Genomic DNA, 24,095 nt, shown 5'->3' with positions numbered 1-24,095 from the left:
AGGCCATGCTGCAGCTTCCATGGAATCTAGAATGGAGGCTGCTCTAAAAAGACCTAGGCACCTTAGAGATGATAATTAACGGAGTTTACTCTAGGAGCTGGAGAGTGATGGCTTATGGGTTAAGAGCACTGGCTGATCCCTGAGAGGACCTGGGTTCAATTCCCAGCACTCACATGACAGCTCACAACTGCCTACAACTCCAGTTTCAGGGGATCTGACGCCTTCACACAGACATACATGCAGGCAAAACATGAATGTACATGAAATAAAAATAAGTATATTTTAAAAGTAATATATTATTAAAACATAATAAATATAATAATAATAATAATAATAATAATTTTAAAAACAGAGTTGTCCCTAAGGGAAAAATGGTGAAAGTCTTGACCAGCACTTTGTTCTGTCACACCTGTGACATGACAAAAGACCCTGCTGTGATGTTTTCAGAGGCCTCAGCTCATCCAACAGTTCCTCTGGCTCCTTTCCACAGGGATCACTCCCGTGTCAGTCTCCCCTGCCCTCAGTTCATCAGCTCCCAGCTTTCTGCGTATCCCAGGGACCTCCTGGAAGGAAAGGCATCATGCCAATCTAATAGAAACAAATATTAATATTCATGTGCACACTCAATACCCAGGCCCTTTATAAATGGGCCCTATGGGGAAAAGCAGCATGCTAGTTCAGACCAGCTCAGGGTCCTGGTTAGTGAACTCAGAAGGAGATAATTTCAGACCCAAAGCCACTAGAGAAAAGGAGAGTTGGGGCCTCCTGACTCCTTAGCTAGGAGATGAAAAAGCAAACTCACAGCTGTTTCTGCCGTGAGTACTAGAATAATAATAACTGCCAACACTCAGAAATTAGGTTGTCAGACACCACTGTAAGTGCTTTGCAGCCCTTAGCCCGCTTAACTGGCTCGGCCCTTATGGGGGAAGGACTATCATTGTCCCTGTTTTATAGATGGGACAACGTTGGCCCAAAGGGAAAGCTTGCCCGACTCCCAGCTACTCAAGTGGCAGATCCAGGATTTGAACCCCAGCAGCCCAGCTTCAGAATCTGTGTGCAAATCAGTGGGGGACAGGCCTCCTATCCTGGTGCTCTAGGGAGGGAGGGAGACAATGGGAAGTCCTAGTGGCCTGGACTCCAGGCGGCTCCCATGGAATCGTGGAAGCGTGCCCCATCACAGAAATCAACCTACTGAGACCACTCGGACGGACGACACACGCACTTGACAAATTGAGCCATGCAATCAGAGGAGGGCCTTCAAGGCTACTTCGGTCTGTCTGTTCTAACTGCTGTATCTGAAACCAGTTTTAAAGAAGTGCTGCTTGAAAATACAAGGCACACTTATCTCCTGGGAAACGGGTGCTTTCTGTCGGCCAGACTCCTGAGTAGCTTGCATCTGCTTAACCTTTGTTGATGTTTGTTTTGGATTGGTTTGGGGGTATTTATTTGTTGTATTTGTTTGACGAAGACTGGCCTGGAACTCACTACAAATCCTGGGCTGGCCTCAAACTCACAGAAATCCTTCTGCCTGAACCTCACGAGTGCTTCCATTAGAAGTGTACGCTGGCGCTGTATCTACTTTCCTCTTAAGAGACCATGCGTCTATTCTCTGATTCAGCCATCCATTGTTTGCAGGCTCTGTTCACATCTGTACCATTTGATTCCAGCCACAAGATGGCGCTCTAACACAGGATATGAAGGTATGTGGCCAGCAGTCCGGCATCACTTCAGAGCCCCTCTGTCTACATCCCTTGCCTGGTGCAGACCCTTACTTACTTTCTGAGGAAATCTTCCAAGCCCTGACGGCGCTGGTCGACATGCTGGCGATTGTTCATGTTGAAAAATAGGTTTTTAGATGGAAGTTCTGGTAATTGTCTGATAAGAAAGAAAAAAAAGTCAATCACCAAATCACAGTGACTTAGCTCCAGACATCCCTCAAAGTGAAGGCATGCTGTGCATGGTAATAATTATCACACAGCCATCACCTAATTATTGCTGTGTGATATTCATTTAAAGGAAAATCTGTTTTTAAACACTTCTGGGGCCATTTGTGATTAATATCCATAAAAGCTAGTAAAGTTAAGAGATGGATATTAAATTCAGATGCAGTAGGCACAGAGGAAGCACGCCTGTGCCCTGTTCTTACCTCATGCATCTTAATGCTATCACAACGTTCAGAACGACACTGTTGCAGCCAGATCCTAGTACTTTAAACTGTAAGTCACTTACACCAACAATGCGTTGCTTTGGAGTCTCTGCCTCAGCCACACAAACTCTCTATACCTTCTTCGCACACAAGATGTTTTCATTGTAAAACACATGCTATTCGTCTGTATAGAAACAGAAAAACATGAACCTCACCTCAGGGGAAAAAGCACTTTATACATATATACATACATATATGTATATATATATGTATGTATATATGTATGTATGTATGTATATATACATATATATATCATGATGTCACCCTCACTCTAAGTAGTATGCAAGCCATAAAACATGTGTGCCTTTATGTGTGCAATGCAAAATCTTTCATATAACCCATCAGTTTCAGTCCCGAAGAAGCCACGATGACATGAATGAGCAGTATTAGTCCTGGGCAGGCATGGCTCACCCCTGACCAGAGACCTGAAGGAGACCTGTGCTTTCCTAACTACTAGCATTGTTTCCAAAGATGGATCACTAAGGAAAACTCTAGCGGATATGGCTGTCCACCCTGTCATCTCAGACTCAGGCAGGAGGCAGGAGGACTGAGTTCAAATCCAGCCTGGATTACACAGCGAGATCCCCATCTTGATAAACACACACAAGTCCTAAAATGCACAATGCTCGAGCGCATCCATTGCATTTTTAACACCAACCCGGGGCATTTGTGGATCAGAACTGACTTCCTGCAGCTCTTCACAAAGCAACACAGACATCTGCATCTCAATATGGACACCACCCGACCCTGGGAATCCTGAAGTCAATGCTCACCTAGACAACATTTTCCCGTCCCTACTAGACAATGGGAGGGAAGAGTGATCTGAGTCAGGAACACAGCAGTGGGGCTCATTGTCAGTGCCCACAATAGGCATAAATGTCAGCTCTGGTTCTCCTCCAAGAAAATGACATCAGTTCTAGTTCCCTGAGTGGGGTAAACAGGGTGGACATGAAGATGACCGGAAAGCAACTGGCAGGTAGAATTGATAGCATTAGTTACCAGATGTCTGTTTCCCTGTAGCAGCCCCGAGACAGACTTGGAAAAAAACAGGTCTAAGTCCCCAGCCTAAGCTAGGCCGTAATGTCACTCCTCTGGGAAAACACAGAATGAGCAAAGAGCCTCCTCTGGGGACGCACAAAGCTGACAAACATCTGTGTCTACTAGTTTCAAAAAACAAGGCCAATTCAGCTGACTGCGGTGGCTCACACCTATAACCCAAAGACCCAAAGAGGCTGGGGCAGGAGGATGACCACGCGTTTGGGGCCAGTTTGGACTACAGGGTGAATTCCAGGCAGTCTGGGATACAGAGTAAGACCTTGTGTAAAATCTCAACCACCCGTACAAAACAAACAAACAAACAAAAAACATCCTCTATTTTATATATTCATTTTAAACAAAGATTCACTTCGTAATCATTGCATTGCTAAATGAGAAATTAACTTTTGCTACTAAGATCTTCATTATTTCCAAAACTATTCTGCCAGTGAAGTTGAGCCGTTTTCTCGGAAATCTAAAGGACTGTGTACATTTTGTTCATGAGCTGTCCCCATGAAACACGGGGCAAAGTTACTGGATGCAGGGAGGTTAAGAGACTCAGCTGCAAAGGCCACAGCACTACATCCAGCCACTTAAGCTGCCACAGAAGCAAAACCTACCAGAGATGCCTAAGGCATCGACGCATTCTGAGGGACAACTTCCGAAGTGCAGCGCTGCCTGACTAGCGCCCTCCTTGGGGACCAAGACAGCAGGCTTTGTTACACCAGAGTCATGGCCCTCACAAGGTCCATCCTCTCAGGACCCTCTCCTCAGAGAGAACCAGGCCACCGCAGGGACTTCTTACATCGCCAGCGTAGGTTGGACTCATTTAAATCCAGTTTCCTGGCACATAGATGTTGATATGAGAATACGCTCCATCTGTCAGTGCCTCAACCAGAAGATAGGGTCAGGGAAAGATACTTGAAGGGCCAGCCAGTTCTATCATTACTGTTTTATAATCCCAAGAAACTATGAACATTCCAGAGTCACCTGGTATCATATCCCTTGAGGTTCATTTGAGTGAACGGATCCCCAGCGGATGCCCTCCGAGCTAACTAACGAAGGTTAGCCTCAAGCCTCGCTCACCTTCCCGCTTTGAGTTGTACCACAGGAGCAGGTCTCCACTGACTGTCTCAGTCCCTCTAAATCCATATGCTTGTCTCGGCCAGCACCAAGCCTTACTATTGTCAACTGAGTATTACTTCAGAGAGACACCAGAACACAGAAGTAATTGTGAAGAGGACGTCGAGTTTGGGGGAAGAGAGATGTGGTATTAACCATGTTAGATTAATACATGATAGTGGGTTTTATTATAGCATTTTTATTCATATGTATAGGTGTACTGGCTGGTTTTGTGTGTCAACTTGACACAGGCTGGAGTTATCACAGAGAAGGGGGTTTAGTTGGGGAAGTGCCTCCATGAGATCCAGCTATAAGGTATTTTTCTCAATTAGTGATCAAGGGGATAGGGTCCCTTGTGGGTGGTGCCATCCCTGGGCTAGAAGTCTTGGGTTCTATAAGAGAGCAGCAGGCTGAGCAAGCCAGGGGAAGCAAGCCAGTAAGAAACATCTCTCCATGGCCTCTGCATCAGCTCCTGCTTCCTGACCTTGAGTTCCAGTCCTGACTTCCTCTGGTGATAAACAGCAATGTGGAAGTAAGCTGAATAAACCCTTTCCTCCCCAACTTGCTTCATGGTCATGATGTTTGTGCAGGAATAGAAACCCTGACTAAGACAATAGGTTTCTGAATTCATATCATGCAATTAGCACCAAATAATCTGTTATTTGATTATCTCCTAAAAATAATCAAATGTCATGATGCTCTGAAGTATGTGACAAGGCTCACAAATACTCTCAGAAGTTAAATAAATAATTAAAATTTTTCATTTTGCTTCAAATGCTTATTCTTTTTTTTTTTCCATTCCTTTTGGGTGGGGAGGGGTAAAGGACTGAGACAGGTTCTCATGTAGACAAAGCTGGCCTCAAATTCACTCTACAGCTGAGAATCAATCACCTCGAACTCCTAATCCTCCTGCCTCAACCCCCAACAAGCGGGGATCACAGGTGTGTACCCCCACATCTGATTCTAATGTCTATTCCTTTTTAAAAATACTTACTCATTTAATTTTATGGGGATGTGTGTGCTCCTGAGTAGTATGTCTGTGCACCAAGTGCCTGCAGAACCCTGGGGAGGTCAGAAAAGAGGCTAGACCCCTGAAACTGGAGTTCCAGCTGCTGTGAGCTGCCATGTGGTTGCTGGAATTTGAACTCAGGACCTTCGGAAGAGCAGTCAGTGCTCTTCCATGCTGAGCCATCTCTCCAGCCCAAATGCCTACCTTTATATGCTCATAACTTTGCACACGGAATGCATCTTTGGTGTGAGCTTTTGCATAAAACAAAAGCAAAATAACAACATCGGTGGCTTACAAAATAACTGCAAAAAGAGAAAACAGGGCAGGGGTGGGGGCAGGGCAGAGTTTTGATACCTAGCTTATTTTCTAAATTGAGGACTCTTGGAGGAAAAAGCTTTAGAGTGGTGTTCAGACTTCCGGTATGCAGATGACACTGAATGCTGGGCTACATGTTACTTCACTTGTGCCAGCTCGATACGGTCGCAGATACAGCAGAATGCCGGATGAGACAGGAAAGTATGTGTCCTCAAGACCAGGAGCCAGCAAGCTAAGTGTCTCGGGCGGGTCTGCTCTGCCTCCTGTCTTTTCCAGGAGTTCTGGGGTACAAATACAGGGGTCCATTTACAAACTCTGCTGTCCTTGCTGCACAGCAGCAGTGGAAGCCGCAGCATAGCTGCCGCAGGAGATTTCCACATGGCTCCATGCATGCAGGACAGGTTGCTGACCTTGTTCGGGATGAACACAGCAGACTCAACACCAAACAGGCATTTCGGAATCTTACGGTTCAGTATTATTTCCACTTGGGCGAATGTTACTTCTGGTTGCTTCCTCTTTATACTAATGACTCGAAATCTAGACTAAGGCAAACTAATTGTACACAGTCATTTCCAAATTTCTGATTCCCTATATAAAATAGAACAAAGTATAAAGGCACATATGAATAAAAATGCTGTAATAAAACCTACTGCCATGTAGTAATCTAAAATTCTATGTTCCCTCAAAATTTAAGATTTATCAAATAATATATTATCTTGAAATATAATATCACAGGCTAGAGAGATGGCTCAGCAGTTAAGAGCATTGGCTGCTTCCAAAGGTCCTGAGTTCAATTCCCAGAAACCACATGGTGGCTCACAACCACCTATAATGGGATCTGATGCCTTCTTCTGGTATGCAGATATACATGCAGATAGAGCACTCATACATACATACATACATACATATGTATACATACATATATAACTTTTTTAAAAAAAAGAAATATAATATCACAAAGAAATACCATTAGTAAGTTATACTCTTTAAAGATTCATTTTTAAAGTATTCACATCTTTATAAGTAAAGGTAATAAATACTGAAATATTAATATTTTAAACAAGTACAATATGAGCTTCAAAGAAGCAACTCTTCAACTCCTGCTTCATTTGTGATACAAACTTAGCTAAAATCATCCCTACTCTGTTCTCTGAATTAAGGAGATTTTTTAGTTCTTAGTATCATTTTGTCACATAAAACATTCACCACCTAAAACCTGTTTCCTACTGGCTGTGTACTTACGTGAATACATATCTCATAGTCGATGTAAGAGTGCCAAAAGTCCTCCTTCTGAATCCTGGGGTCTCGGACCCAGACGCTCACGAACTCCTGTAAGGGCATCAGGAACACGGAAGACAGGATTACAGAAGGGGATGGAAGGAGCAAGGACAGAACTGGAGGTACCAGCCTGTGTGCTCACCGTCCCTCAGAAAGAAGGAAGTAGAGATCATGAATCAGGTGTCACCAGAGTCCAGAAAACACTTTGCCACAAATGGAAACTTCTAAATAATGCAAAACTGAGTGAAGAGGGCTTATAGCTGGTGTGTTAGGGCATCGGGAGAGAATCAAGAAGATAGTTCTGAAACTGGGCCTTAATATTCAATCTTTGAAAAATAAGTTGCCATTTGTCTCAGCTTCTCAGTGCAACAGTTACTAATACCATCCCAAATATCTATGACCTGTCTAGCAAATAAACTTCACAAATAAAGAAACGTAACAAAGGTCTGCTGAAAAAACAAACACTGGGGACTGAACTGTCAGGCCTGGCCTGGAGAGCAGGGGCCACCAGAACTTAATAGGAGGGAGACATACCCTCTCCCCCACCATTTCTAAGTTCATTTTCTATACACCAAGTCATTTCCTCTTCATCTTTGTGTTATGGGTAAAAGGGAAGTTTTCTAAAACAGAGGCACAAGGGCACACCTGATCCTGAATTTGAGAATGTGTCTCAGTGCGTGCTCTCAGGGTCCTAAGGGAGGCAGAGGCAAGCAGATCTCTGGAAGTTCAAGGCCAGCATGGTCTACAGAGTGGGTTTCAGGATAGATAGCCAGGGTTACACAGAGAAACCCCATCCTGAAAAAATAATAATAATAATACAAATAAATAAATAAATCTATGTTTGCTTGGCCAGTAGGAAGGGGGAAGGGGAGGTAACAAGGGAGAGGAAGAGAGTGATGGAGACAGAGTTAGGGCTCACAGCCATACCCCCTGAACACATCCAATCTCATCAAATAAACAGGCTGGGAAGAGAAGAAAGACCACAGTCTTCATAAGACGACACCCCATCTAAGCCTCCCAACCCTGCACACCTAAGGCTCCATTCCGGCTTTTATGGGCCTTTCTTTGACCTAAAAGTTCTCTCTTCTTATTTTAAAAGAAATTATAAGTTTCACTGGCCCTCAAAAGTCGTGTTGTCCTTGGCACTGTGCCCGGTTCCGAGTCACCGTGTCCCGTGGAAGCTACATTCCCACAAAGGTTATAGCCGTTTTCCATGGAAGAGGTACCCATTCTCTGATGAGTCGAACAGAAGCCAACTCTTTCCAACCACTCAATGTCACACATTAACGGGGATGGAAAACATGTGCCCGCATTGAAACGGTAGCATCATAAGCAGAAGTGGACACCAGGCATGGAGGCTCATACTTAAAATCCCAGCACTCCGTAGGTAGAGGCAGGATTGTCCGGAGTTCAAGGCCCCTGGCCATACACTGAGTTCCAAACAAGTCAGGTACACAAGGTGAGACTCTGTGTCAAAAACAAACCCACAGCCAAAGAATTGGAAGGAAGGGCAGACGCACTTCTGTGATCATCTGAACTATAAACTCCACATCTGCCCAAACACACAGCATTTTAGCAATCCACCGTAGCAGCACAGTTAAGTGGTTCTAAAATCAGCACATACATGCTTTTCTCACCATAATTCTTTGCTATCCCCAGTTGCTGGCATTCCAACTTTGGACAGAATTTCTAGTCACAAAACTACAAATACATCCTAGCTTGCCCACCTCCTAAAATGATTAGTTCACCAAGCCTCACTTTCTGCCTCCAGAAAAATGGGGAGACCACTCTTATTTCAGCTGTTAAGCAGATCAAATAACAAAACACCACTGGAAAGATCTGGAAATGTTCCACTAAAGCTAAGCAAATATAAAGCAAATCATACCAAGTGAGAAGTTTAGCAACTCAGAGCACTGGCATTAAAGGAAAAGAAAAGCCAGCCAGGTATGGTAGCGCTTGGCTTTAATCCCAGAACATGGAAGGCAGAGGCAGGAGGATGTCTGAATTCAAGGTCCGTCTGGTCTACGGGTAATCGAGTTCTAGGATAGCCAGGGCTACATAGAGAAGCCCTGACTCAGAAAAAAAGAAGGGGAGGGGAAGGGAAGGGGAAGTGGGGAAGGGGGGAGAAAAGAAAGAAGAACTCTAATCTAGGCCTTATTAATGAAGGAGAAAATCCAGTTTCAGTACAAGAAAAAGAAACGGGGATTGAGGGGGGAGAGAAATTTAAAAATTTAATCCAAGCCTATTGGTACACACCCTAATTCCAGCGCTCAGGAGCAAACTCGCCTCATTGTGAGTCCTAGGCCAGCCAAGGCTACGTAGTGAGACCTTGCCTGAAACCACCATGATGGCACTGGCTCTCCCTTCCTTCCTTCTTTCCTTCCAGGTCACCACATAACCCAAACTGGCTTTAAACTCTCGGTCCTAACTCAGGCTCCCGCAACACACCTCAGATCCCAAACCCAGATTTCACTGACTTAAGGCTCCAGCCATAGACTGGTCCACTCTGTCACACTTTCTTCCTGTGTACCTAACTCTTCCCTAGGGTAACAGTACCCTCACCCCCTCTGCTCCCCTCCCCCCCAACCCCCAGAAAACAGAGCCTCCTAGGACAGAGAGCTAAAGAACCACACAAGGCTCCGCCTTCCAGCAGTTCCATAAGTGGTGACCATTGCTGGAGAGAGCAGACTCAGCTGCCTGAGGCTGGATAGAGGGCTCCAGGATTACAACAGGGCATAGTGTCATTCATACCCTTGAACACTGGTCTTCCTGCCTAGATTACTAAAGTCAGGCCATTTTCTTTTTCTTCCTTCTGCTTCCCACCCTAACCTTTTTCTTGCTTTTTGTTCCCTAATCCAATCATTTTCCAAATACAACTCAGTCAACGCTTGTCAGATCTCTCCTGGTGTGATTTATTTGACTATCCTAGGCGAGTCTCTTGCTCCTGATTCTCAGTACTGGACCACACTAACCAGTGGGTCTCTTCTCCTGGACCCTACCATAAGCAACTTGGGCTGGCTTTCCAGATAAGAATGGCTGACAACTTCCTACATCCCTACCAACATCAGTCAAACAATCAGTAGGTGCCTGCACAAATGAGCAAATTGCCTTCACGGGGAAAACTAAATTAAACTTGAGCTGAAATAAAAACCTCTTCTACCTGGCCTCTTGGACACCACTTATCATTGAATTAAATTATTTCCTAGATGGCCTCAAGTTTATCTTAATTTACCCATCCCATCCTCCAAGGGTGTGCCAATTAACCATAGAAGGCAACCGGTGCAATGCTTAAGATCTATGAGAACAAACTGTCTTCAAACACCCTAAAGAACTTCAGAAATGCCTATTTACATAGAAATAATTGAAAATCACCCTGATACCCTCAGTAACTTTGTCCCCTAAGACTTGTGCAGGGCAACAATTTGTTGGCCTAGTTGGAGTTAAAATATGTACTTGAATGTAATAAAAGTACATTTATTTTAAAATATTCTGTAATTTGGATGGACCTCTCCTCCCCCACCCTGCAATTAGTAGGAATTAGTGAACTTTCAACACACTTCCAGCTACGAACAGCATGCCCAGACAGCCGAGGCTCACCTATAATCTCCTTAATTAGACACATCCCTCATGACCTGCCTACCATCCTTCACCGGGATGCTGACAGGCTGTCCGCCACAGAGGACAGCCCCATGTCCCATACCTGGAATCATATGGATTTCCTATGGAAATGGCTTCCAAAGGCGCTGTTAGTCAATTTAATAACCTTATTAAACACTTTAATGACTTCTTGGGCCTAATGACTACATCTGCTATGAAAGGAAATGCAGGAGGAGTAGAATTAAAAATGTAAAGTAACTGATCCTTGCTGCACTCCATGAGAAAGCGGGCCATGAGGTCCGAGAGAACCCAATCACTGTATACTCTTTGATTTTTCACGGCCTGTTTCTCCCTAACCCCTGACCCCTGACCCAGCTCCAACTTTATCTGTCTGTCTAGCCTCTTCTTCCCTAACAGCCAGGCAACATTGCCCGAGTTCTACAGATGAGAGAAGCTTAAGCAACTAGCCCAAAAGTCAGATGACCAGCAAGACTGGACTGAGTTTACAACTTGGATTTGCCTCTTGTCCAAATCCTGGTTCCTTTAGCAGCAAAATGATGTCACTGTGTCCCCACCCAGTGGGATTAGCTGCTGGCTCTTCTATAGCTGCCACTCCCACCCAGTGTGGGGCAGTGAGCGTGCACAGACAGCCTGGTCCCCTGTTGAGCACTGGCCAGACACCATCACCACCACCACCACCCCCTTGGCAGCCTCCTGGGCCTCTGATTCCTGTCGCAGCTATAGCCTCCCACAGCCCCCTGCAGAGAGGTATATAGCCAACAGTCATGTAGGCAATGCCTCAAGCTCCTGGTATTCTGTCTGGACTCCACCAGTACAGTTACCTGGCAACAGCCAGGTATGCTCTTCCCCACAGTTACCTGGCAACAGCCAGGATGACCCAACCCACTATAAAAGGAGCTGCTTGCCCCCCTCCTCACTTTCTTACCTCTTATTCTCTTACTCTTGCTCCCCTTCTCTCCGCATTCCCTTCCCCTCCCCTCCACGTGGACACGGCTGGCCTCTACTTCCCTACTCTCTCCCTCTTTCTGCCTTTCTACAATGAATGCCTTGAAACCACGAACCATCTCTGCTCATCTCTGCTCATCAGGACCCACTGTGCTGGAGCAATGGAGCAAGTCTTCCCCTAATGAGCCGTGCATCTAACCTCCTGCCAGGAGGCCTCTCTGCACTCCAGCCACAGCCCACCAGCCAACCCAAGCCAGTCAAACCAAGCTAGCCACCAGAGCAAAGCAAGGACTCTCTCATCCCGGGATACCTTGCCAGAGCTCTCTCCTCCTACCCTTTTCCCTTTGCTCCGCACCCCCAGCCAGAGTTTGCCTGAGGGTCTCCACCCATTCTCAGCTCTTCTGCGACATACAGCTGCGCCGCCTGGGATGTTTAAGAGTGAGAACCTGTCATCCCTGGCCTCCATGCAGGCCCAGGGACCCCAGAACTGGCTCTTCCCTGGGTACCCAGCGGCGTCTGTGGTACCTGAGAGTCGGATCCCGACTCCAGCAGTTCAGCGGGGACCCCAGACTGCGCCTTTTCCCACCCCCGGAGCAGGGTCCTGCCACTTCTACAGCTCCACGCCTGCCTGGCAGTTTCATGTGCAGTCAACCTCCCAGAGTCCTCCTCACCCAGTGGCCCTAGCACCAAGTGGACGCAGGACTCCATTTTTGACCCACAACCCAGGATGACACAGGTTTGGTCATCGTGTCTCCTTCGAGCTCCTTTTGGCCTGTGACACTTTCATGGGGTTCCCCTGGTTTGGGTGACCTTGATGATTCTGAGAACTTGGGTCTTTTGTAGATGTTCCTCAGTTGGGGCTTATCTAGTGTTTGTCTCAGGTCTAGACTGGGGTTCTCCATGTTTGGAAGGAAAACCAGAGGTGAAGCCCCATCTTTCAGCACATCAAAGGCACCTGCTGCCCCTGGGAGTCTTCGATGCTGTTTTACTCTGGTCATCTGGCTGAGGCAGTTACTGACTGATTTTTCCATCCTAAGCTTACTGTCTCCTGTCTGCTAATAAATGTGAAGATAAACGTATGCTAATTTTTTCCAGTCACTTCTAATTTAGTTGTAGCTGGCAAAGTAGTCCTAATATTTAAAATGTATTGGAATGCTAACATGAAAGAGAGGGATATTAAACTATAAATCCTATATCCTCTCCATTTTCTAAAAATGCACACACATTAAGTACAAGAAAGGGCTGGGAAGGAATAGCCCAAGCGTCTATCTTTTCCTTAGAATGTATACTGTGTAGTGAACAAATCTTTTCAAATCTGGGAGATGGAAATAAAATCTTTTGTTGAGATTCAGGCAGAATGAGACAAAGCTCCCTAGTGACTGTTGAAGAAGTCAGCTCAGGGCATTTGGAAAATTCCACCAGACCCCAGAGAATAAAGACCCCTCCCATCCTGGAAAGGAGAGGAGGTTGACAGAGCACATAGGCACCTCCCTTCTTGGATTACATTCCTCAGGAAAACCGCAGGGTGGATCGACCCTTGGCCACCTACAGACAAGGGAAGTCCTTGCTACCTCATCCCCTAAGGACCAATCAGTTTAAAAGTCATACTGTTCTGCCAATCACATTGTGCCTAGTGGCCATTGCTCTATTCTAGCCCTGAAAACTGTATAAAAACTGGCCAAACAGGCTGCCTGGAATCGCAGCCTCTCCTCTGGGTGCAGGACGACCCCAGCATGCTAGAACAATAAATTCCTCTTGCCTCTTGCTTTTGCATAGATCCCTGCTCCAAGTTGTTCACTGAGGGAGTTGGGGGGGAGCGCCCCTGCATCAGAGCCTTACATTGTCACACAAATGGGCTCAGAATGATAGCAATGCTCCTTGGAACCTGCAGCATGGAGAACAATTGGCTTTCCGGGCTGCTTTGCTTTTCGTACTGAAACTATACTATTACTTTTAATTTTTCTTTATTTATTTTTATGCTTATGGTGCTTTGTCAGAATGTATGTCTGTGCACTTCATGCATGCTTAGTGTAGGAAAAAGTCCAGAAGAGGGCACCAGATCCCCTAGGACTAGAGTCACAGGCAGTTGCGAGCTGTCACACTCACTGTGGGCGCTGAGATTCAAAGCTAAGTCCTTGGGAAGAACAGCAAGTGCTCTCAAAGGCTGAGCCATCGCTTCAGCCATCTTTCAATGGGAAAACTCAAGACACTGGGGAGAATGCCAGCAGCTGAGAGTAAGACAGAGGCGTGGACATGAAAGAAGAGGAAAAAAGTAAATTTAGGCTTAAGAGAGTGTTTAAAGGGTCACGAGACACGAGTCTCTATGGTTTTAGTGATATTCCTTCATTCACACCCTAGTCACCTTCCAATCAGTACCCAATATCAGAAGCCACCTCCCTGTGTTACAAGGCTGCAGGGTACAGCTCAGTGGTAGGATGAATGCTAGATGTTTGCTAGTCCCAGCCCCACAAAAGCACAAGCAAAAAATACCAAAAGTGGGTATCGTGTACGGTACAGGTACACCTGTAGTCCCAGCACTTAAGAGGTCCAGGTAAGAGGATCATCATGTGTTTGAGGCCTCCCCAGGCTAAATAAGGAGTGGCAGGGCCAGCCTGGTCTACATAGTGAGATCTTGCCTCAAATCTCCAAACAAAGAAAAACTTAACTTTCTTTTTATTATTCTTTTTTTTTCTTTTCTTTCTTTCTTTCTTTCTTTTTTTTTTTTTTTTTTTTTTTTTTTTTTTTTTGGAGGTGGGGAAGGTATTCAAGCCAGGGTCTCTGTGTAGCCCTGGCTGTCTTGGAACTTACTCTGTAGTCCAGACTGGCCTCAAATTCATAGAGATCCACTTGCCTCTGCTTCCTAAGTACTGGGATTAAAGGGTACACCACCAATGCCCAGCCACCGCCCTTTCTTAAAGGGAGTCCAAAATGTTTCCACTGGAAACAAACTACATCTTAAACCTATCAACACTGTTCATCCATTCAGTAAGGCTTTTCATCTAAAATGGCAACAGATCCCTGGCATCTCTGTAGCACTCTTTCCTCTGTTGGTGATGGGAAGGAACCTGGTGGTGCATGGAACTCTCTCGGGACACTTGGGCTTGCCATATTCTGGGTGCTTCCTGCCTAGCTCACCCAAGCCAGGTGTAGTGGCACAAACCTTTAATCCCAGCACTCAGGAGGTCGGGCAGGTGCATCTCTATGAACCTGAACTCATGTTCAAGGCTAACTTGGTCTACATAGTAAATTCCAGACCAATGAGGACTACATAGAGAGACCCTGTCTCAAAACACCAAAAGATTAAAAACAAAGAACTCATTCAAGTGTCAAGAACTGGTGTTTGCCTGAGAGTCGCTGTGATTCCCCAACACGAAGTAAATGTTCTCTGAAGAAGAAAATTCTGTATCTTTAAGGTATAAGTCTCTAACTCAGTAGTTCTCAATTTCCCTAATGCTATGATCTTTTAATACAATTCCTCATGCTGTGGTCTCCCTAAAATTATTTTTGGTGCTACTTTATAACTGCAATTTTGCTACTGTTATGAATCATAATGTAAATATGATATGCAGGATATCTGATAACCCTGTGAAAGGGTTGGTCTACCCCCAAAGGGGTCATGACCCACAGGTTACAGCCTTAAAGGGAGAATACAGCTATCGTGACCCAGGAGGAAGTGATACACACACATGACTATGTGACTACGTATACACAGATATAAAGAGTCTCATCCCCTAGGAGGGATGTTCCAGTTCCAGTGGCTGACGAAGAAACAGCGCTCCTTCATGGGGGAGCAGCAGCCCAAGAGGTTAAGAACAAGATGTGAGTCTCGAGGAAAACATGCTTCTGGAGGCAGGGGACAAAGGTCCCGGGTGCTGCAGAGAAATAATGCTGCTCCTCCCGGGCACTAGAATATAAAAGGGACAAAAATGCCTGACTCCACCAAAGATGCTGCTGACTGAAACGTGTCCCCTGTCACACCCACCTGCCTTTCCATTTGGATCTGGGTTCTGTCTCATTAAACACAAGGGTTGATTCAGTTGGGTCCGTCTAATCATTCTTATTAAAATATGTAACCATAATATTTTAATTGTAAATTAAAGTTGCATGCATGAGTGAGTCTGAATTCATTTTAATTTTACAGTGGCCCAGTGCCAAGGCCTTTTTATAGGGACAATCCATCAGCTGAGATACTGCTCTCCTGGGAATTCAAACCAATGTGCAAATGGAACGTGTTTAACTAACAAGGGAGACTCTCACTCCCTTCTCTCCTCTTGCTAGATTTATTATGGTAATAAAGCTGCTTCAACTAGAGAGACTACATTTCCCAAATCTTTTTTAAAAATTACCAAACCTCGAGGCTGGCACCACGAGCTTTGACTGGCATGTCACTCCTGGCCATCTGCATCATGAACAATGATGGCAAGTAGGTCTCAGTCTACATGCCAACCCCCATGATTAATTAGGAATGACTGCTACCTATGGGCATCAACTGGAAAGTGCTTACACAAATACTGGACTAACTTCTAGGACAACTAGTGACACTGCATTTGATCCTGACATGTGTGATTAGGGGGATCTTAACTTTTATTACACTGAACAATAATCAATCACTAGGCTCTACAGACTTCAATAACTCGAGCTGGCCTTGAACATAGGGTATTCTTGGAGTAATCAAGAAGGTGAGAATACCTCTTATGTATGTGTGTGCAACTCTGGCCGTTCTGGAACTCATTCTGTAGACCAGGCTGGCCTCAAACTCAGATCTGCCTGCCTCTGCCTCCCAAGTGCTGCGCCACCACTGCACAGCAAAAATACCTTTTAAAAATAAGGTTGATGGCCGGGCAATGGTGGCACATGCCTTTAATCCCAGCATTTGGGAGGCAGGGGAAGGCGGATTTCTGAGTTCGAGGCCAGCCTGGTCTACAGAGTGAGTTCCAGGGCTACACAGAGAAACCCTGCCTCGAAAAAATAAATAAATAAATAAATAAATAAATAAATAAATAAATAAATAAGGTTGATGGAAGTCTCTTTCTGACCTCCAACTGAGGCCTGAAGGAACAGGGGGTATCAGCCTTCTTCAGCAATGTATAGAAGCAAAGGAAGAGCTGAAGCTGGACAGGAGTGCACTACTAGAAACAGCCCAGAGCCAAGACTGCACAGAGCTTTCGAGGTTCCAAAATAAGCTCAGAAACAGAGAGGAAGAAATGCTCCAGAGCTGGGGAGAAAAAGGAAGACTCTGGGCCTGCAGGTCCATAGAAGCTAAGAGCAGGAATTCTGGCTATGCTCAAAAAGCTACAGCTTAGCATTGTGGGTCCACATGGAGAATGGACAAATAGCTGTTAAGTAGCTAGATGTTATAACACACCAGGATCTTTCCTCTCTATATTTATTTCTTCCTGACAGAATCTAAGCTAAATCTTTGAACACTGCACATCTATTTGCAGTAGGTTTTTCCCTTCCTTATTGAAGAAATTGTCATTTTTAAATTCATTAATGATATAAGATTGTTATGAAATCATTTAATCAGAGATGACATTTTCAAGATCACAGATATGTTATCTTTATATAGTTGGTGTGATGGTTAATATTGATTACCAGCTTGACAGGATCTGAAATCACCCAAACAATACAGGGTATTTTTGGAGTAATCAAAGAAATGAAAATCCCTCCCGTCATGCCTATGAGGCATTATCTTGACTAGGTTAACTGAGGTGGGAGGTCTCACCCTCATCATGGGTGTCACCATTCCCTAGGCTTTCGAACAAAGTTGAACATGAGAGCTCATAGCACTCTGCTTCCTGACTGTGGACACAAAACGATCGGCTGTCTCCACCTCCTGTCACCATGGCTCCCCTACCATGACAGACTACATCATGAACTGTGAACCAGAATAAACCATTTCTCCTGAAGGTTGCTTTTGTCAGGGTACTTACTCACAGCAGCTAGAAAAGCAGCTAAAACGGTGCTCCAATAACATGTCAAAAACAGTTATTAACAGGGCGTGGGAAGATAACTCAGTCTATACAGTATTTGCCATGCAAGCATAAGGTCCTGAGTTTGATCCTCAGAATCCATATAAAAAGCAGGTCATAGTGGCATGCATCTGGAATCCCAAACTGGAGAGGTGGAGACAGGAGGATTGCCAGGGCTGAATGGCCAGCCAATCTAACCTAACTGAAAAGCCCCAGATTCCAGTGAGTGACTGATTTTTAACACATATGTTGGAACAACACCCAAAGTCGACCTCTGGCCTCCACACACATGCACCAATGCACACATACACAACTGGAAAGAAGCTGGGCATGGTGGTTCACACCTAGTTGAAGGTCACCTTGTATCTCTACCAGATGGACAAACGTTTTCCTGGTCATTCTCCCCTAAATGATATAGCTATTACCTCAGCCTTTACATTGCACTTAGGATTAAAAGTCTTCTAGAGATGGTTTATAGTATCTGAGAGGCTGGATATGGAGGCCACTCCTGTAATCCTAGCCCTGGGAAGGTAGAAGCAGAAAGGTCAGAGATTCAAGCCCCCATCTTGGCTGTACAGTGAGTTCAAAGCCTGCCTGGTATCCTGTGGACTCCCTCCCCACGGCACGGACAGTATCGAAAGCAAAACAGTCCCACGGGCCCCAGGGCTGCGGCTGCCCACCCATTGAGCGAAACCTGGTTCCAGTTACATTCAAAAACTCCACCCCCACAGAGTAACAAGGAAGTCACTGATTGGACTGTTACACTGACATATTTTGGGGGAAGTGGTTTTTGCCCCAGGTAATATACCTGTTGGGAGAACAAAGGATTCATTATTAAAGAACCAAGATGGCTGAGCAGTAAAGTCTCCTGTCTAACTTTTACCCTTCCACGTGGGTAGGTATGTCTGTGGCCACTCTATCCTATCCCTAACTCTCTCTAGCAGCTGCTCTTCTTTCTAACTCCATTTTTCCAGGTTACCCACTGTTTAACGTTACTGCAGGCCAGTAACAGTATCCTGCCTTAAAAGACTGAAGAAATATGTAAATACTTGGAAGGACTGGGCAGGCTAGAAGCAAACACTGCACCATTTTATACAAAAGGCTTGGTCATCCTGAGACATTGGTGGGTAGAATCCTAGAACCAATGCCTTGCGAGTAGTGAAGGACAGCTAAGTTAGCCCTACCCCAGACGGAGCTCAGGAAACTGGGCTCTGGAAGCCTGAAAGTCCGGGACGCAATCAAGACAAGATAGTCTTGTTGAGTTGTGTGGGAAACAAACAAACAAAATCAAAACAGAACTCTAAAAGGCAACAAACAGGTCAGACTGAAAGTAAGGGCCGGATGACACTTTCCTGGGTCCCTACTCAAAGCCGAGAGTGTTCAGGGATGAGTCAATAGAGCAGAAAACCAAGCAAGCAGCATGGAAGAGATGCTCAGGCCAAGGGTGCAGGGCAGAGCCTGGGAGGATTCCGGGTCTGGGAGCCAGAGCTTTAGACAGATGAGTGCGGAGAGAGTGTGCTAGAGCTTAGTCACAGAACTAGAAAGGGGATGGCCTGGGACTACAGTGGGGACAGGGAGTGTCTCTTCTTCCTTCAGCCCTCTTCTGAGATGTCACCCATCTCTAGTAACTTCTTGGACTAGTCTATGATGAGCCAAAATTCATGGGTTATTATTGATTCTGAGACTTCCAGCCCAGACTTTCCATGAACACATGGGTAGCATCTTACCTCTTTCTGCTGTTCTGGGAACATCTTCAGCTCAGGACACGATCAACCTGAAAAATAAGGTATCAATACTTGTGACAACAAAGTCCCACTCTAGAGTCCCCCATAGCCCAACTCTTCAACTCTGGAACTGAACCTTTCATTCACAACTTCCGTGTCCCCTCCCTCCAGCCCTGTAAAAACAACAGATGATTTAAAAGAGTGATGTATATGGTGAAGACAGACAGACCTCAGAGGGTGAAGTTCAAGTGTAGCGGCCTAAAAAACATTGCTGCTCCAACTGCCAGGTCCTATGTATGTGGCTTTATTTGGAAATGAAGTTTAGAGTACACAGATACAGTCATTCTAGCTTTTTAAAGTGAGTCCTAAATCTAATGACAAGATTCCTTCTCAAGTTGGGGGACAGGGTGTCATATATCCCATGTGGTCCTTGAATTCACCTTTTAGCTGGTTCTGGTCCTCCTGCCTCTACTATCTAAGTCCTGGATTTAAAAGTGTCTGCCACCATACCTAGTGACAAGTATCCTCATAAGAGAAAGAAGAGGGCCAGGTGTGGTGGCTCAGGCCTGGAGTCCCAGTACTCAGGAAGCTGAAGCACTAGATTGTCACGAGTTCTAGGCCAGCCTGGGCTACAGAGTGAGACCCAGAGGGAGGAGGCAAGGCAGGATCCCTTCCTAAACTTCTAGAGGAAGCAGCATCCTGCTAAGACCTCAGCTTTGAACTTCTGACCTCCAGGATTGTCTAATGCGTTTCTCTAGTTTGAAGGACCACTTGTGTAGTAATGCAGCATGCAAATACAGAAAGGATCTATGTGGAGTGAACCAGAATGATGACCTGGGGTACAACTGGGAATGTGGGGACTCAAACATTTCTCCAAACACTCATTCAACAATAAGAGGCCATGTGCTCACCCAGACATGAGCAGAGTGCAAAGCAGACTTGGCCTGTGAGATAACTATACAATTACAACATGGGAATGATATGAAAGAACAGAACCACATGACAAGACTGGAGGGACACGCACCATAGATGAACCTGGAGGCCATTATGTCAAGGGGAAAAGGGACCATCACAAAACCACAGATATGCAGGAAATGCCTACACCTGTCACAGACAGAAGCAAAATGGTGGGGTTTTGGGGAGTGCAGCTTGGAGGTATTGTTCAATGGCAGTTTCAGTTGACAAGTCAAAGAACTTGTCTACAAGCAACTGAATCTCAACAAATGATTTGTATATTCACAAATGGCTAGTATAGTAAATCATATGTATATATCGTATAATACTTATACAATTTATATTCACACACACACACACACACACACACACACACACACACACATTCCACTGTTCTCGTTCCCTGTTTTACTGCATCTCTTCAACAGAGCAGAACTGTAGGGCTTTATATGTATACTCCCACCCTGTGAGGGAGACCTGTCATGCTCACTGCATGTAGCTGGGGAATTACACTTGCCCAGGGTCTTGAAACGAAGGAAAGACTGTAGGTGTCACTTCATCTCAAGCCTGTCCATCTCCCTGCTCCAGGACAGCGTAGCAGAGGTAAGCGGGTCAGAGGTGAGGTCTCATTCCAGCCCCAGCTTTACTCACCCACTATGGAAGAATGGGTGAATTCATCCCTAACCTCGGAGTGGCATGGGCCCTCCTAAGACACAGGGAGAAACTAGTGGGTTTTATTGTTAAGGAAACAAGTTTTCATCTCTTTTATTGGCTGGTTGAGAGAAATATGGGTGATAGCTTAGTCAGGAAAGTGCTTGCTATAGAAGCCTGAAGTCCTCAGTTTGATCCCTAGCATCCATATAAAAAGCCAGGTATGGTGGCATGCATTGCAATTCCAGCTCTGGGGAGGCAGAAACAGGCAGATCCCCTGTGGAGGATGGTGGGAGCAGAGTGGGAGGAGGGAGGAAGATTATGAATGAAAATTGTCCAGCAAACCCTTGTCCACCTTGTCCACATCTCCCCTGTGGATGTGGGGCCAGGTCCCAACAGCAGATGCCCACGCCTGTGAACAGAGCGGCACCAGTAGACCTTTCTAGCATTCCCCTCTCTGTCTTACCATGTTGCCTTGACACTGCCTCCTCCAGTATACACCATCCTAGTCCTCAACAACATTTCCTCCTTAATACTGAAGACACTCCCAGGAGGCAAGTGTTCGTAGGGGAGGAATCAGTCAAATGTCTCCTTCACATTATAATCCTGCCTGCAGAAAGGTCACTGTTATAGTCTAACTCTTAGATAGCTGCCCATGTGTTCAAGGCCCGGCTCCCCGTCTATGTGTTATCTAGAAGTGGTAGATATTTAGGAGATGGAGATTGGTTTAAGGAAACAATCATCGGAGGCATTTCCTGAAAGTCACTGGGACCCCAGTCTTTCCTCTTCCTGCACATTCAGCTATGATTTGTTGTCCCACACCCTACGAACAACAAGATAACCAATCATGGACCAAAATCAACTCCACCTGCCTGTAAGGTTGTCAGCAATGATAGAAAACTCAGCAAAACAGCTACTTTATTAGAAAGAAGGAGGAGAATAAAGAGAGGAAGGAAGAAAGAAAGAAAGAGAGAAAGAAAGAAGAAAGGAAGGAAGAAAGAAAGAAAGAAGGAAAGGAAGGAAGGGAAGGAGGGAGGGAGGAAGGAAGGAAGGAAGGAAGGAAGGAAGGAAGGAAGGAAGGAAGGAAGGAAAGAAGGAAGGAAAAATTAAAGTTACATGCATGAATCTTAGTATCCAGGGGGAAAAAAAGAACACCAGGTAGAAAGGGCTCTGAGGGACAGAACTCATTTAATAATTTGGCTAAACATCCTGGGTTGGTCTCAAAAGTATTGAAGTGGAAAAAGAGCTGGGCCGAGTGGCACACGTCTTTAATCCCAGCACTCCAGAGGCAGAGGCAGTCGGATTTTTGAGTTCGAGGCCAGCCTGGACTACAAAGCAAGTTCCAGGACAGCCAGGGCTACACAGAGAAACTCTGTCTTGAAAAAACAAAACAAAAAACAAAACAAAAAACCAAAAACAAACAAAAAAAAGTTCCAACAAACTGGGCAAGAAGGAAGGACAGAAGGAAGGAAGGACAGAAGGAAACAGTTGTTGTTTCCAAGGCATCTGAGAGCTGTGCTGGTTTCTTCAGAAACTTACCCACCCCTCAAGATGAAAACAAGCTCCTTACTCTACCGCCCCATTCTTGAGAAGCGTTTCTTTCTGAAGGCACACGGGACAAAAAGCTGTGTTGTGCCTACCCTGTACCTGACCAGTCAACTCACTGCCCAGCAGGGGAAATGCTAGTCATCTGCAGTTAACACTGTGGCCACTATGCTAGGAAAGGCCTCTAACACTGACACCTCCTACGCAATGCTACCACACACAGGCGACAGGTCCCAGGAGCAAAGTTGGTGCATGCCAGCCTACGAAAATACAAAATCAATACAAAGATTGAGAAACCAGAAATTCATATAAGTATATGAGAATTTAAATCTGTGGTTTGTCTCAGGGGAAAAAAAAAAGACAAAAGATCAGGAAAGATAGCTCAGCGGTTAGGAGCACCTGCTGCTCTTGCAAAGGACACAGGTTTGATTCCCGACACCCAGGCCTGGTAGGTCACAACCACCTTCAACTCCAATTCCATTAGATGCCCTCTTCCAGCCCCTGTAGACACTGATGCACAACACATGGACAACCAGGCATACACACACACACACACACACACACACACGAATAAAAACAAGTTTATGGGGCTGGAGAGATGGCTCAGCAGTTAAGAGCACTGACTGCTCTTCCAGAGGTCCTGAGTTCAATTCCCAGCAACCACATGGTGGCTCACAACCATCTGTAATGGGATCTGCTGCCCTCTTTTCTGGTGTGTCTGAAGAGAGCAATGGTGTATGTACTCATATACATAAAATAAATAAATAAATAAATCTTTTTAAAAAAATAAGTTTACAAAAACTTTAAATAGGCAAGTCAAAGAATAAAAATTATTTATAACGTGACAGATGATGAACAGAAATTCATAAAATGCTCCTGCAGGTCTATACCAACAAATATTTCTGTAAAAAGGGTGAGCAAGGGTTTCAACAATCAACACATAAAACCAAAACCAAAAAGGCACTTAAATAGAATTTACACAAAGCCTTTGATTTGGCCTGAGTTCTCATACTAGGCTCAATCAAACTAGACTGATCAAACCAGAACGCAGCCCCCTATCCCATGCCAAGCAATCAGTGAACATTAAATTGAAACCAATGAATCACAAGGCAGTAGGATGAGCAAGCTCATTCTGTTCTAACTCAATGAGGAAGCGATCAATCCACTTCTTCTTCTTCCTTGTCCCTATCTCTTGCAGCAAGTTTCTTCCTTTAGCCCTTCAACTGCATTCGCCAATTCATCATATTAGCTCATTGGAGTTCACATCTGGTCATATTTGAGTGTGTGTTACAAGGAATCGAACTCAGGCCCCTACACATGCTAGGCATGTGCTCCACTAACTGAGCTATGCCCCATCCCTCATCTAGTGTTTAAATAATATACTCCTTGGTTAATGATGATGATGATTGCTGGGGTAATCTTTCTGGGCACTGTAAAAAGGTCATCTTTGTATTTATTCAAACGCTGATTTCTGTGCTGGCAGAGAGTTGAGTGCAGGCAGGACTTTGGTACTGTTACTCATATGGCTGCATCATATTTTGTAAACACTCCTTCTCTCATCTTATGATTAGTTTTAGTAAACAGCTGAGGGCCTAGAGCAAAGGAGGAGAAAACTGGTGGGACTTCTGGCCAGAGTTAGGCACTCTGGAAAAGAATCAAGCATGGTGAATTCACTACGGAGGAAAAAGCAGGTGCCAGGACTAGAGACGCAGGAGGTAACA

General features: G+C 45.2%; 1 protein-coding gene across 6 annotated transcripts in view; it reads right to left on the bottom strand.

Moving 5' to 3' along the window:
• Window positions 1–24,095, bottom strand: part of Snx10 (sorting nexin 10) — a 67,707-nt gene that overhangs the window by 8,209 nt on the left and 35,403 nt on the right. For all 6 annotated transcript variants that reach the window (XM_031381901.1, XM_031381903.1, XM_031381902.1 and 3 more), the window contains exons 2-5: window positions 19,228–19,274; window positions 6,930–7,016; window positions 2,230–2,330; window positions 1,777–1,875 (exon numbers count right to left, since the gene is read on the bottom strand). In XM_031381901.1, coding sequence (XP_031237761.1) covers window positions 1,777–1,875; window positions 2,230–2,330; window positions 6,930–7,016; window positions 19,228–19,251 — 311 coding nt within the window. In that variant the 5' untranslated portion in view covers window positions 19,252–19,274. The remainder of the gene's footprint in view (window positions 1–1,776; window positions 1,876–2,229; window positions 2,331–6,929; window positions 7,017–19,227; window positions 19,275–24,095) is intronic.

The sequence above is a fragment of the Mastomys coucha genome, unplaced genomic scaffold (genome assembly GCF_008632895.1).
Source record: "Mastomys coucha isolate ucsf_1 unplaced genomic scaffold, UCSF_Mcou_1 pScaffold20, whole genome shotgun sequence".
Lineage (NCBI taxonomy): Eukaryota > Metazoa > Chordata > Mammalia > Rodentia > Muridae > Mastomys > Mastomys coucha.
This window is presented reverse-complemented; position numbering and strand designations above follow the sequence as displayed.